The sequence below is a fragment of the Schistocerca serialis genome, chromosome 6, assembly GCF_023864345.2.
Source record: "Schistocerca serialis cubense isolate TAMUIC-IGC-003099 chromosome 6, iqSchSeri2.2, whole genome shotgun sequence".
Taxonomy (NCBI): Eukaryota; Metazoa; Arthropoda; class Insecta; order Orthoptera; family Acrididae; genus Schistocerca; species Schistocerca serialis.
The window spans coordinates 243,681,753-243,698,117 of record NC_064643.1 but is presented as its reverse complement, the minus strand read 5'-3'; the positions used below and the strand labels follow the sequence as shown (position 1 = coordinate 243,698,117).

The following is a 16,365-nucleotide window of genomic DNA, read 5'->3' as shown; positions in this document are numbered from 1 at the left end:
GGGGCAGGGGGCTTTAGTCAGTGGTAAAAGAAGTGACAAGTGGCTTAATTACTAAAAGCAAACATATGCTAACACTGCTGCAGCTGCAGATGCACTAAAACAGAATTTCTCATTTAGGTATCACTTCTATAGCAGTTCTTATCACAATAATATAAAATTCAGCAGTGCCTGCAAATCCCTGCTATCTTTTCAGCTGCATTGTTGCCACCAAGATCGATGGTTGTTCAAGTCAGGTGGCAACTTTAGGAGACAACTGTAGTTGTGTGTGCATGTTTGCATGTTAACCTGAAGGACTTTACCTAGAAGCTACAAAGTTTTTAAAGATTTCCACATGCCTGTCAGCTTTTCAGTGCTGTGCCTCTGTATCCTACTGGACATCTTGAATTATCCATAGATGAAATCAAATGTAGGCATATCATAGTAATTCATTATCTTTTAGCTTGTTCAACTTGGGTAAATATAAAAATTAAAATAATAATGACAGAAGATTAAAATAACCAAGACTCACATTTACTATAATGACAGTGTTTTTCTGCTTCAGTTTGTACTCTATTTCTTCCATTGTGAAAAAGAGGGATGTGTCAGTGACATTCAGGAACTTGATGCTTGCATCTGTAATGAGCACAAGATACTTCATTTTACACTTACAAAACCAAGTTACAAACCATTAAATAAACTGTGGGTCAAAGCACAAACTAAAGCACTTGCTCACTCTCATGCACTCACACATGTGTTTTGTAAATCTCGTCATGAAGGAGAACATTCTGAGATTTGAAATGAGACAAGTTAAACATTCACAGACAAGTCCCCACTGAAGACTGTTTCCGTAAAAAAATCCTGTGTAACAACTATCCTTTGTTACACAGAAGCTTGGTGATGATTTGGGCAATTGAAACTGGCATGGTGGTCAACAAAATAGTTTTTACTCAAGCAGCAGGTTATCCTAACGATCATAACACCCTTTTAATTTTTCTCACACTTTGGAGTACCAACTACAAAATATCATTCATATCACTTTTTTTTTTCTTCAATGAATTAGGAAAAGGAAATCTAGTTAATGTAATGTGTCTATGTGGGCGCTAATTAAATGCAGGAATATAAGTGTTAAATGTTGAGGATTAAAAAATAGCAGTTTACAATTGCAGGAGCAATATAAAGAAAGCAGGAGTTCTCATACACACAAAAGTAATGATAAACTCTAAACTATACATATGAATAGCTTTTGCACAGAAGAACATATGGAAACATAAGCCTGTACAGTAAAATTTACTGCCTACCAGCACAATTATAATTATTACACTTTACATATTTCCACAAGAAAAGAAGTTACGGGAAACATTTATGTATATGGCGATTTCTATTTAACAAGGCACTGAGTCACTGACATGCACGAAGTTTAAATATTTTAGCAGTTTATTCCCACAAGCACAACTCACACACTAATGGCCACTGTCTACGAATGCTGAGGTCCGACTGCTAATGTGTCTGATGTGAGCAGCAACCTGCTGGAGTAGGTTGTGGAGGTAAGGAGGCAACATTGGTCAGAAAAGGGGAGGAACAGCAGGTTATGGGTGGGGCAAAATGTTTGTGCTCCTGAGGGAGTGTGCAGGGAAGTGGTGGGGACAGCATAGAACTCCTACGCGCATTGTTGAGAGGCTGTGCTACTGGGGAGGGGAGGGAGGGGGGGGAGGGCGGAGAGGCATGAAGGGAGGAGAAAAAGAGAGAAGTAGAGAAGGTTAAAGGACTTGAAAGTGCATGAGTGGGATAGAGGCTGTATGTAGAACTCTACAAAATTTACAGGTTAAGCATAAATGACCAACCACTTTAATACCATAAAAGGTATTATTCTTTATTGTGTAGGGTCATTAAAATAAAAAAAGTTTGCATGTTGTATCAGAAATTAAAAACTCTAAAAATCAAAGTAAAAAACTTATAGTTAGAAAGAAAACTGGTAAGTTTATCAACAAACAAGATGATCTAATAGTTAAAGATAGCAACCAGATGGTCCATGTCAACAAACCTGTAGCTAGACTTTTCAACGATCACTTTCTACAAATAACAGACCCACTCCCTATGGCCAATTTAAAAAAGTATCTAAGCAGGGCCTGTATATGACAATCAGTATCAAAATGAAACTTCCTGGCAGATTAAAATTGTGTGCCACATTGAAACTCAAACTCAGGACCTCTGCCTTTCGCAACCAAGTGCTCTATCAACTGAACTACCCAAGCACAATTCACGGCCTGTCCTCACAGCTTTACTTCTGCCAGTACCTTGTCTCCTACCTTCCAAACTTCACAGAAGCCCTCCTACAAACCTTGAAAGACAAGCACTCCTGGAAGAAAGGATATTGCGGAGACATGACTTGGCCACATCCTGAGGGATGTTTCCAGAATGAAATTTTCACTCTGGAGTGAAGTGTGCACTGAAGTTTCATATCAGTGCACACTTCACTCAAGAGTGAAAATTTCATTCTGGAAACATCCCTCAGGATGTGGCCAAGTCATGTCTCCGCAATGAAGTTTCATATCAGTGCACATTCCGCTGCAGTGGAAACAAAATGACTATTCACGTTGGTGTGTAGGAGGTACGAGTCTGGCAATACACAATCTGGCTTTCGGAAAAACATCATCCACACAAGTGCAAAGATTGCAAGAGCCAGCAAGTACTATACATCAAAGCAGCAATGACAGAAATAAAAGACAACTTCAAGAGGGGAATTAAAATTCACCGGTGAAAGGATACCAATGATAAGATTCACTCATGACATTGCTATCCTTCAGCTATCATCTGCTGAACAGAATGATCAGTCTAACGCTTACAAAACATAGACACAGAGTAAATTGAAAAAGACAAAAGTAGTGTGAAGTTGCAGAAACAGGAACAGTGAGAAACTAAACATCAGGATTGGTAATCCCGACATAGATGAAGTTAAGGAACTCTGCTACCTAGGCAGCAAAAAAGGGCATTCCTGGCCAGGAGAAGTCTTCTAGTCTCAAACATAGACCTTAATTTGAAGAAGAAATTTCTGGTAATGTATGTCTGGAGCAAGCATTGTATGGTAGTGAAACATGGACAGTGGGGGGAAAAAAAAAACAAGAAACTCAAAGCTTTTGAGATATGGTGCTACACAATAATGTTGAAAATTAGGTGAACTGATAAGGCAAGGAATGAGGAGGTTCTCAGCAGAATTGGTGAGAAATGGAATATATGGAAAATACTGACAAGAAGAAGGGACAGGATGGCAAGACATCAATTAAGGCATCTGAAAATAACTTCCACTGTACTAGAAGGAGCTGTAGAAGAAGGCAGAGATCAGAATATGTCCAGCAAATAATTAAGGACATAGGTTGGAAGTGCTACTTCCAGATGAAGAGGTTGGTACAGGAGAGGTATCTGTGACGGGCCACATCAAACCTGTCAAAAGACTAATGACTAAAAAAAACTAATGGTCTTAGAGGGATCCTTTGCTGCTTTATTCATGGACTATGTTAATGTTGCACTGCCCCGTGACCCTGCCACATTCCACAGGAAGGCACAAAACAGATGGGCTGAAAAAGCATAAATAACCTTTGCTGCTTCGTATCACATTTAAATTACGCTGAATGGTTTTGAACGGTCTCTGGAGGTTCCAGCCTGTACAGGACAGCAAAAATTGTGGTCGCGCTGCACTGCAAAAGGGTGTGATCACGTTCCATGTTACCAGACAAGGTTGAAACTTCCAAGACTCTCAGCAATGTCAAAGGCTCTCAAGCACAGCTTCCTGATGCTCACTGCACTGCAAACCGTCATTTTCAGCTGTGAAATGTGTTGGAACCAATGACTCAAGGAAAGGGGTAATTTCACTGACACTCTTTACACCACCCCTTGAGGCCTTTTTGTATCAATTTGGAGAGGCAGCGTGCCTGAAATGCTTCCATCAGCCACTCATAATAAATCTGCACGATTTCAAGACTGGGCATTGCAGTTCTGACCTCCATCACAGAGGTGTCAAAATAAGGGTTAAAATGTGAGTAAGAGGGACTGGGACAACCTTCCAATTGTGTGACACGGTGGCATTGGGCAGAACTGTGGTGAAACTGGGTGCAAATGTGACACCAGTAATCCATCTTACATTTCGCATGAATTTCTGAGCTCTGGCCTTACTCTGCATGTGTTGACACCTCACTGTTTGAAGCATCGCTGAGCCCGGGGGTGACATCGCAGGATGCCTTGATTTTGTACCATTACAGTGGAAGATTGTAGGCACATTTCAGCCAAATTTCAAATTTATACATCACAATGAGAGACAGTTATAGGGTTTTGAAAAAGTTATCATTTAATTTTGTTGTTCAGTGTCTACATTGGAAAAGGGGTGGATGCCATAGGTGATTGGCTAAGAATCATGAAAAAGAATTCACAAATGTTTAACAACTAAAACTTAATCATAACATAATCTTTCTAAGTGTCAAAAGTAAGCAAAAAAGCTAACATTTTTATGATCCACTCATTTTAAGTACTGAAGTTGTGGAGCTCTTCAGAGGAAGAATTTGAAATACCACATCTGAATTCCCCAACTATGCTGTTGTAACGGGGATAAACATAAATTTCCCAGGTACAGAATCAGAGATACAAGCATCTGGAACAGATGGCAGAGAGAAATATTTCTGTGGTTTTGTATTAAACACTTTTCTAAAATAATAGGAATCAGAGATCATTTGGCTGCTACAGTGTCAACAACTACTGGCACTGAACAAAAAGTTACGAAAGTCAGGAAGACAATCATTTTCACTAAGTAACACAAGAAAATGTTTACAAACTACTCAGCAGCCAGCAGGAAGATTTAGCTCCGGAGAAGATAATATGGAGGATCTGCAGACATTCAGGAATATTAGAGGTGACATGCTAGATGTTCTTGAGCTGTGCAAGAACGTGAGCAATGGATAGCTAAGAATGCCTGTCTAGAGTGGTCTAATGTAAAATGATCACACAATGTAGACCTAAGTTTTGGGTTACATGCCCATTTTCTAGTACAAAACTGGTTCCAAAGATTAGAACCAAGAAAAAATAAACATGTCAAGTTTTTAATCTATTGATTCTTGACTTAAACTGTAAAAGTTATCTCCGTTGACAATATTACATATGGATTTACAAAATTCATTAGGACAAAATTTACAATAACTATAACTAATCATACATTGGAGTAGATCAACGCACAGACAGGAGCGGAATCTTTTGTTATGCGAATGAAGACACCTTGATTCTAAGTAGGGATTGCATAATGTCTAAAAGGGCTTAATAGTTGAACAGAGTTCATTCATTCAGTCATGTGGAGATACACACATATGTTTCTTAATTTCTAACTGAGAAATATTTGTGCCCTTTCCCTCTATGTGTAGAACTTCCATGGCTACTGGGTATTTTTCTTTATGTAAAGTTCAGCAAAGGGTGAATTTAGCTTCTTTAACTTCCAACTTCTATGGTGTCATCTAAGCCCAGAGCAGATTGTCCTCCCAGTCTGCCCAGTATAGCAACATTGACACTCTTGGCAGATCTTATAAACCACACTTTTCATGATATCTGGTTGTTTATCTTTTGAATTGAAGAGAGAACTACTTACTGCCTATGGGACATATAAATGCACAAGTAACACCTTGCTTTTAAAATGTTGCGTATCCTGTTTGAAGTGTTACCTGTAAAAGGTAAACTGCACAATTTCCTTTTGGTCTATCTATGTTGTTCACTAAGTACAGTAGGCATCTGGTTTCATATCAACATTAACCCTGACAGAACCAGAAGAAGAGGTATAATCAAAAGGCCACACATACACTCCAAACGTGATACCAAGTGCTGGACCATCTAAGAGTAGATCTAGAATTAGCCCTACAGAAAGATGACTATGAAAGTACAGAGCGCAGAAAAAAATAAGCAGGAGCAGGCACAGCAACAACAACTTCAATATAAGAAGAACAATGAGTTCTTAGTCATGAAGGAACTTAAAACTAGGACTGGAAGCAGTAACATGATCATGACTAGGGCAGATAAAGGAGAGCCTGTAGTGCCATTAAGTAAAACAGATTATACAAGGAATTTTTTTCCAGCAGTGCAGCCGCAAAACATACACGAAGATGCAACAGCTAAATACAATGATCAGCTGCAGGTAGTAAACAAGTACTCCAACACATTTTTTTGAATATGTCCATAAGAGCATTCTTCGAATAAATCCTAGGTCTCCACAGCTGTATGAGAAACCCAAACTCCACAAAAAAGAAGTTCCAATGCAACCAGTGGTATCTGCAATATAAGCACCAGGAGGATCATCATCATCTTGAGGAATAAACTGAACTTCACAAGGAAATATAGCATTAAGAACAGTTTAGATTTATTTAACAGATGATAAGATGTCAACAAACACAAAATTAGTCTCTCCTAGTGTACATAGCTTGTTCCACAGCATTCATGTGAAATACTGAATAAATGTTGTGTTACTGTCATTGTATTTACACAATTTAATCCAAAAGAACAGCTGAACATAATTAGTATGATGGAATGATGTTTAAATCTAAACTGTTTCTGCTTTCAAGGGAGCTATTATAAGCAAGCAGATGGTCTGACAATGAGCTTACCCTTAACCCCCTTGCCAGCAGAAATGTTCACGGACAAGTGGAATACTGATTTTTCTTAATAGTGAATTACTGGTAAAAAATGTCACTGGCATTCTCTGTATGTGGAAAGGATCCAATAGACAATTCCACAAGTTTATGAATCAATGGCATACTAGCATAAAGGTCAGTATGAAGTTAAGGGATTCCACCATTCATTTCCAAGACATCAGCTTACATATAGGAAACAGAAACCATAAATTTAAAATTTATGAAAAGGCCCCTTTACTGACACACTCATCCCAGCTTCATCTCAACATCCTACAGCTTACAAACATGCAGCATTCCTCTTCTTTCTGTCCCCATGTTCCAAGAAGACTATGACCAGAAACACAATACAATAAGAACAATAATCGCAAATAATGAATTTGATTCCAACATTATTGACAACATTTTCAATACAAAACTGAAGAAGCAAAGCTAGATCTCTAATGCAACCGGTGGGCAGCATAGACAGACTGAAAAGAAAATACTGCTGTTTACATTTTATAGGTAAATTTAAATAAGGATATGCAACATTTTAAAAGCAAAGAGTTTCTCTGGGCTTCTCTATGTCCCATAGGCAGTAGGTAGGTCTCTCTTCAATTCATCGTCGGCCGGAGTGGCCATGCGGTTCTAGGCGCTACAGTCTGGAACCGAGCTACCGCTACAGTCGCAGGTTCGAATCCTGCCTCGGGCATGGATGTGTGTGATGTCCTTAGGTTAGTTAGGTTTAATTAGTTCTAAGTTCTAGGCGACTGATGACCTCAGAAGTTAAGTTGCATAGTGCTCAGAGCCATTTGAACCATTTTTTCAGTTCAAAAAATAAACAACCAGACACCATGAAAAGTTGGGTTTATGAGCTCATCTGCCAGCAGTGTCAGTGTTGCTACACTGGACAGACTGGGAGGATCATCTCCTCTAGGCTCAAAGAACACCATATAAATTGGGGATTAAAGAAGAAAGATTCATCCTTTGCTGAAAAATGCATGAATAAAAACCACAAATACATAACAGATATAGAGGACCTACACACAGAGGGGAAGGTCACTAAGCTCACTCAGTTAGAAATTGAGGAACAGAAGTGTGTGTCCCCTAATTTATTACTCATTAAAAAACTGAATTCAAATATTCACCCCTTTTACACAATACTGCAAATACTACTTAGAAGAATAATCTTGATGTCTTCATTAACATAATAAAAAATTCTATTTCTGTGCTAAACTCTACTCCAATGTACATTAAATTATCTTTATTGTAAATGCTATCTTCATGAATTTTGTAAATCCATATGTAATTTTGTTAAAATTGTCAACGGAGATGATTTTTACAGTTTAATTCAAGAATTGATAGAACAAACAGTTGGCATATTTATCTTTGCTTGAGGATCAGTTACGTACTAGAAAATGGGCTTATAACCTGACACCTAGGTCATACAGTAATAATAAAGTTTTTGAAACAAGGCTAAAAATGTCTTTCATTACATCAATACAATATCGTTTATGACATGGTTTCCTAATGGCTGGAGTCTTAACTTTATAACAGAAAGCAGATGGTCACTTTCACAAATTTGATCATGGCACCAAAACTAAACTCTGAATGGGAAGGGTCAAAAAACATGGAAAATCATTTGGTTCCATGCTTGGGCCACTCCTGCTTTTTATCTATGATAAGCCTAAATGACTGCTCAAAACCTTACACGTTAGTTAATAAAACAAGCACACTGAGCCAAGGTCCAGACTCAACCATGCAGATAGATCCTAGATGATAACTGAACAGGCCACTATTGGTTCACAACACACAGTTTGTCTTTATCTAAGCATATATTATGTAATTTCAAGCAGATGTGAATAATATGTTTGAGCATAAATAAACAGTAATGGTCATTCACTATGTGTAAAATGGAGATGACACAAAGATGAACCAATAAAGCAGCTCAGTTAAGCATGTTTTGAACTCGTCAATATCTGTAATTGTGTTGACTCAAAGGCAAGGGTAGGATCTTATTTTGCATATGATTACTCCTGGTTGCTTTATAAAATTATCTTCTGTAGCTATGGGGCCAAATTTTTAAAAGTATTTATTCAGCAGAAGTGAGAAGTAAGAACACTGATACGATACTGGAATATCCCAGGTGGAATTTTTATTCTGGGCACCTGCCCTCTCCTCCCATAAAAACAAACTGAGGATTGTGTCAGGTGGAGCAGGTGAAATGACCTAGGACTAGTGGATGTAATGTGAAGGATAAAGAGAAGAACAGGTTGGGGTACAGACTAAGACTAAGACCATGCCCGCAAGGGAAGAAGAAAGGAGTATATCAACGAAACTTTTCTGTGGTACAGATAAGAACTGTAGTGTTTCGGAAGATCACTGAATGATAATTCACAGAACTACAAAATAAACTTAAGTGAAAGGATCAGACTGAAGCAGCTGGAGGAAGAATCGGCGAGGGGCAGAGGTGGGTGTGACATGGACTCCTGGAGAGTGAGGCCACAGGGACTGTGGGAGAAAACCATATCTTCAATAGTGGAAGGTAACTTATCATCTACACAATTAAGACGAGCTGTTGTTGCCAATAGTGGGATGTAGGAGTTGATGTGTCAGATGGCATGGGTTGCAAACAGTCACTGAAAATTGCTATGTTAAGATCAGTGCATTCATCTACATGAATAGGTGTTTAGTGAACAAGTCCACATAGAAGGCTGGTCAGGAATTGCAGCCAAAATGGTATACTGTCTTTGGCTGCTAACACAAGTGACCGTACCACTGATGGGATATGGTATTTCTGACAGTACTGAAATAATAAGTCCAAGATGTATGTGTGGACCCGAACTTATATATCTGTCATCCACACTGTTATAATCCATGTGAGAGAGTTGAATATAGCAGCGGCACCAGAATGTTTCGAATTACCATACCTGGCATGCTCTTAATCCTTGAACCACACAAATATTAATCCACCGAGATTAAAAGATTGTTTTATAACTAATGTTTGATTATGACACTGGCATGTCAAAGGGGACCCAAGAATGACCTGTACTCCACATTTATCCATTAGTGGAATTCTTAGATAGTAAAAAACATCAACTCAAAGTCCAACGAGATTTAATCAACTACAATACAAAAGAAAAGCAAAAGTTGGGTATTATTTACAATAATAAATTACTGTAAATGTAGGTATCATACAATCTGCTACTATAAATTCCTCGAATATTTAAATTCAAGAACTGGACATCTGCACTAGTAGCATGATAAAATGCTGATACTTATAGTAAATAGACGACCATTCTTCAGTAACTACTGTTACCTATCAACAAACATCAGTGTCTTTTTTTAAGAATTTGACCAAGAAGCTGATAATGTGCAGTTTCTTAATGCGGCACAGAAGCAGTTACTTTTTTCCCCACATTTATCAACTCTTACACCAATTGCACTGTGCACATTTAAAACCTTTTTCACCACGTAAATTAAATGATGGCATTAATAACTTACAGTAGCAATTTCTTATAAAAACTACACTGTTAATATATGACTCAACTTATTCCACAACCAATACAGTTACTTATGGTTGGATGTAGAAAAAAATAGATGAATAAAATAACATTCACTGAAGGGTGTACTTATTCTCAAAAAATTATGACACAAATGCCAAACCTCTCTCCTACAGGGACAGGGGAGGAGAGTACTTCCAACTATGACTGCAAAATATCTGTACTTAAGTCAGGTTGTTCAAACAAATTTTGGGCTTGGCGATGGTTCACCTGATGATAACTGGCATGTGCCCTGTCGAAATATTGTCGGATTACGTAACGACGACCGCCTACAACCCCGAAATTTGTTTGAACATTCAATTCGCCGGGAAAATTTTAAAATTCATAAGAAAAAGGCTGATATAGGCCTGGGCGAAAAATTTCGTAAACACAGGTTTCTGCAATCAAAGTTACTCTACAAAAGAAGCTATTTTATTTTCCACAGGATACAGTAACAATGCTTAAAAGTTAGTACACAAGTATATGACATGACGAAAAAACTACACAAAAAACAGTCCTGTATCAGCCAGTAAAGCCAGTCTTTATGTGCATTCCTAACAGCTCGTAATTAATCGCTTCCTTTTAGTTGTGTGACCCTTCGCAGTGTCCAGAGCAATCACTGGTTTCCTTATGCCACTGGCTGTATGAAGCAGATTAACATCTATTTTAAATAAGTACGTTTCAATTATCTTCTTTAAGTAAAGTACAGATCGTTTAGTCGTGCCGTGGCGCTCTGCTAACAATCGTTATAAAAGGTGTATATGGCATAGTGACAGCTGTCTGAAATAATGTCTCATGCGAAATTTACACGTACAACGTGTAAATACGTTCGAGGGGTGTTGTCAACAGCCAATACGGTTACAATAAAAAAAACACGCTAAATCTTTTAGGGCAGTAGTACAATACTGACAGGTACAGTACCTAAAATTCAACTGGACCGCTCTTCATATGTATCCAAAATTGACATTTGTGAACCGATCTTTATTACACATAAAACGCGATCGTTGGAGCCCACCTGAGTGTTAGTCAATACTGAAGGATGAAATACCTCTCCGACTGAGGCACTACTCATCTACATGAAGTTTCGGTTGTCTCCTTCGGCAAAGGAATTACGGTGCTTTATATGTACACTACTTTCGTTAAAACGTGTGAGACCCACGTGCCGCACAAATGTTATTGTTACAGGGTTAATTCGTTGTTATATTTTATTGTGGGGAAAGGGAAATCCTAATCAAAAGATGACGACTTTTTACAGTATTTTCTGTTTGTGTTAACGCAGGACAAACATTTGAAAATTCTTTTACCCCGTAACAGCACACATCAATCGCGGCACAAAGTCTTTCCAGGAAAACACACCCACTCAAGAGTTGAACGTTAACTTGCGCCAGCTGCTAGCGCTCTCCAAGTATCGATTAGTACCGTTCGATTCGAGTGTTGCCTAGCAGCAGTTCACGAAAAGTCAATTCGTTTGCATTAGATTAGATTTACTTTCATTCCAATTGATCCGTAGTGAGGAAGTCTCACAGGATATAGACCGTGTCAGGAAAACAATAATCCATGACAAATATTTACAACTGAAACATAAGCTAATGTACTTTCCACACGTCCCAAGTGGAATGATCGTCATTTTTTTTAATGAACGCTATATGAAAGAATCATTTTACAAACACTCATTTACTAAGATCGCATTAATGCACTGAATTTAAAATTAAAATTATGTTTTGCAACGTGATATAACAAAAACAGGAAGGAAGATTAAGAACAGAATTTGAAGTAGACTTCTTTTGTATAATTACACGCTAAATAGCTCAGAGTGACAGCCCCATTAGCAGCCAAATAACGTCGATGCCGCTGAACTGTTGACCGAACTACGGCTGTCATTGTTGCCAGTGTGATAGCCACACTTCTGTGGAATCTCCCAGTTCTTTCAGTGTAGCTGCCTTTGTTGATAAACTTCATTCCTCAAGGTCCCTGATGTCTGTAATTATGTTTGGCAGAAAATCACAGAACGAAATACGGTAAATTGGAGTAAAAATAACTTATTTCTATTTTGAAACCAAAAATTACACCTTAACCATAACAAAAAAACAAAGATATAATTTTATAATGTCATGGAACACCGCCGCACACAGGATGAACATAAAAATATGGAGTACTCACACCACAAAAACTGAAAATGAAGGCACTAAAAAAAACTCAATACGACAAGCTCACTGCTGTCAACAGTTCGCTGTAGGCAGCAGTCAAGAGGTGTACAGCCTGGAGACTATGGTGGGTACCCAATACATCCTCTTCGACTTGTTCATCATCCAGATAGATTTTCATCCAAGTAGACTCTGACACCCCGGGGATAGTGATGCAAAGCGCTATATTGTTGTAGGTAAAATCCTTCATTTCCATAAACATTTCGGATGGCAAGTAAAATCGATGTTTGCAGCATATGAACATACATCTCACCAGTTACGGTAGATTCAAAGAAGAATGGACCAATCAAACCACGCGATGACAGACCACACCATGTACTAAGACCTGATAGATTAACGAGTTTGTCCATAAGAACATGAAGACTTTCAGGAGTCCAGTACACGCAGTTGTGGCGGTTTACAGTACCGATTAATTTGAATTGCGCCTAGTCAGACCAGACAATAATCTATGCAAACCGTTCATCATCGCGAAGCATACCTTCAAAACAATCACAGTACTCCATCCTTCGATCCGGGTCGTCCTCATTCATACCATACAGCGATCTTGGAGTGTACACTTCCCACTTTGCAGCCTTCAGAATTCGTCATACACTAGATCGGCTTACTCTGCTTTTACGTGCACTCTGCTTCACAGATTTTTGTGGTGACCTAGTAAAATGTTGCAACACAACAGCGTTGTGCGTGGAGTGCGATTGAACATTCTCATGATATTAATGAAAAGGACTTCGTCCAAAATAAAATAATAAATAAGTATTGTCAATAACATAATTCACTATTCTGTAAGAAATTATATCTCAGACAATACCCATGGAAAAAGATAATGAAAATCTCCATCTTTTGTTACCAATGATTCTTCTAGAATAATCCTTCTCCTTCTTGTTCGAACTGTTGTACTGTTCGGCTGTGATTGATGGCTCATAGCAGAGAGGTCTGTAACAAAGTGTATTATGTTGACAAGTAATATTTGAAAAATAGAGTTTCTGTGTCACTGAAATGAATTCACTTTGTTTGGACTTTTATTTCAGTATGATTCTCGTTCTATATAACTGTTAAGTTTTCTGATCAGCTGCAATGGAGCGCAGCCATTAGCTCTATTGATCTACAGCGTGGTTGACTGATAAATGCTGAATAATAAGCGATTAACACTGAGAAATATTTTAAATGTTAATACATATAGTAAAGGTACAAAAAGATTTGATATATATTACTCGTTGGTAGAAAGCAATGCCTGAAGGAGAATCGATAAGTGATTGTCTTATGATAGCCGCCATCTTAGTGAAATATTCCAGTTGCAGGTTAAAATTGAATTTTTATACAGACATAAATCTTGATGGTCATTATCGCGATAACAATTGTGTATTGGTTGCCAGAACCCACTCGGACGTAATAAATTCCACATAGATTGTGAATAATCTTTAAATATAGTGAACTTATGCCTATGCAAACAGCAACTTACACGATAAAAATTGTTCTTTGCTGATGTATGAAGCCTAAATATTTCATAACAACTTTTATGAAATATTTTGACAGGTAACAATACATAAGTGTTGTGTGCTTGTGGTATTGTGTGACAAAACTGTTCATTTTACTTAAAGGAAAGTGTTGCCACCTCGAATAACAGAAGCGGTAAATTCGATAGACGATCTGCAACTAATAATGAGATTATTATGCAACAGCACTGGAGATTGCTAAAATCATTACTCTTGTATGCTTGAGATTACATATCATTTATTTAGCTTATTTGCTAGTTGTATATCATCACTTTTGTGCACGAACTTAGTGCCATTTACACTACTTGACAGACAACGTTGCTAAACGTTCCCAGGTGGAGATTTCTTTATCAAAATAACGATCATTAGCCGGTCAAAGCAGTGATTAAATGAAATCTGATGTTACATTAATAATAAGTAACTTGTTTTGTTGCAGTCTTGCTGAAATTGCCCAACACGATACCACTCTACCTGCCACACTATCCTGAACAGTACCATCTAGAGGTGTACATGTCCCGCTTTTAACCCGCCCATGCTTGCCCGGTGGCCAGGCGGGCAGGCCGCCGCTCGTTGTCAACAGAACGGGCAGGCTGCTTCACTCCCAGCCAAGCCAAGCAGAACCCAACCCGGGCAGGCTGCGGGAAACTTGCTTGCCTGCCCATATTACTGCTGAGCTGCGCTACGCAGCCGTTTAGTCTGCGCGCGTCATTGTCGTATTATGAACGTTAATCAAAAGTTTTTATTTTACCTGAGCACCAAAAGACAAACCCCAACATTATATGTATATATGTATTAATTTCAGGTAAAAAAAATATTGGTTTTATTTGTATATTCTTCCTTTACGCGTATATTTCGGGCTTCTTATCTATATAAATAAAAATTAATTGCCAAATGTGTTGATAAGCGTAAAACTCGAGAACGCCTGGATCAGTTCGGCTAAATTTTTTTTGCTGTGTTCGTAATTCTCAGGACAAGGTTTTTAAGAAATAAAATGTTTCGAAAATCGACCGAAAAATTGGAAAATTTGACAAAAACTGAAAGTGCGTTTTCATTGTGTCCGTGTGTTTGTATTGCATACAATCTTGATGAAATTTTGAACACTATACCTTGAAACCAAGAGGAAGGTCACAGTCTACATAAAATTTCATATGGTGCATGGCAGAGGTTCCTTTACATAACGGAACTCGACAAATTGTACGTATTTATCTCGATCTTGATGAAATTTGGCACACTTGATATTCAAAGCAGGATGAAGGGCGTTGCCTGCTTAAAATTCTGAATGGTGCATGGCGGAGGGTACTTTACGTACACACTTCTATACCAACCTACAATTTTATTCCGATCTTGAAGAAATTTTGCACACTTGTCCATCAAGAGGAACATCACTGTCTACATAATATTTCGGACAGTACATTGAAGAGAGTACCTTACAAAAGATTTTGACATCGTTTGCGGGTTACCATGAAAGTTCACTATGTACGCATGTTTCCATGGAGAAGGTTTTTGAATATTTACATGTGCATGTATATGTATATATATATATATATATATATATATATATATATATATATATATATATATATGTTTATGTATATATATGTATATGTATATGCGTATATATACACTCCTGGAAATTGAAATAAGAACACCATGAATTCATTGTCCCAGGAAGGGGAAACTTTATTGACACATTCCTGGGGTCAGATACATCACATGATCACACTGACAGAACCACAGGCACATAGACACAGGCAACAGAGCATGCACAATGTCGGCACTAGTACAGTGTATATCCACCTTTCGCAGCAATGCAGGCTGCTATTCTCCCATGGAGACGATCGTAGAGATGCTGGATGTAGTCCTGTGGAACGGCTTGCCATGCCATTTCCACCTGGCGCCTCGGTTGGACCAGCGTTCGTGCTGGACGTGCAGACCGCGTGAGACGATGCTTCATCCAGTCCCAAACATGCTCAATGGGGGACAGATCCGGAGATCTTGCTGGCCAGGGTAGTTGACTTACACCTTCTAGAGCACGTTGGGTGGCACGGGATACATGCGGACGTGCATTGTCCTGTTGGAACAGCAAGTTCCCATGCCGGTCTAGGAATGGTAGAACGATGGGTTTGATGACGGTTTGGATGTACCGTGCACTATTCAGTTCCCCTCGACGATCACCAGTGGTGTACGGCCAGTGTAGGAGATCGCTCCCCACACCAAGATGCCGGGTGTTGGCCCTGTGTGCCTCGGTCGTATGCAGTCCTGATTGTGGCGCTCACCTGCACGGCGCCAAACACGCATACGACCATCATTGGCACCAAGGCAGAAGCGACTCTCATCGCTGAAGACGACACGTCTCCATTCGTCCCTCCATTCACGCCTGTCGCGATACCACTGGAGGCGGGCTGCACGATGTTGGGGCGTGAGCGGAAGACGGCCTAACGGTGTGCGGGACCGTAGCCCAGCTTCATGGAGACGTTTGCGAATGGTCCTCGCCGATACCCCAGGAGCAACAGTGTCCCTA

At 38.9% G+C, this 16,365-nt stretch overlaps 1 protein-coding gene across 4 annotated transcripts in view; it reads right to left on the bottom strand.

The window, feature by feature from the left end:
* The window catches only part of LOC126483699 (focadhesin), a 288,818-nt gene extending 277,284 nt beyond the window's left edge, over nucleotides 1-11,534 (bottom strand). Inside the window, exons 1-2 of one of the 4 annotated variants that reach the window (XM_050106786.1) lie at nucleotides 11,455-11,534; nucleotides 509-612 (exon numbers count right to left, since the gene is read on the bottom strand). In XM_050106786.1, coding sequence (XP_049962743.1) covers nucleotides 509-562 — 54 coding nt within the window. In that variant the 5' untranslated portion in view covers nucleotides 563-612; nucleotides 11,455-11,534. Of the gene's footprint in view, nucleotides 1-508; nucleotides 613-11,071; nucleotides 11,093-11,165; nucleotides 11,305-11,454 lie in introns of those variants that run through there. The other 3 variants (XM_050106787.1, XM_050106788.1, XM_050106790.1) reach the window with 3 other exon arrangements.
* Between the last annotated feature and the right edge of the window lie 4,831 nt (nucleotides 11,535-16,365).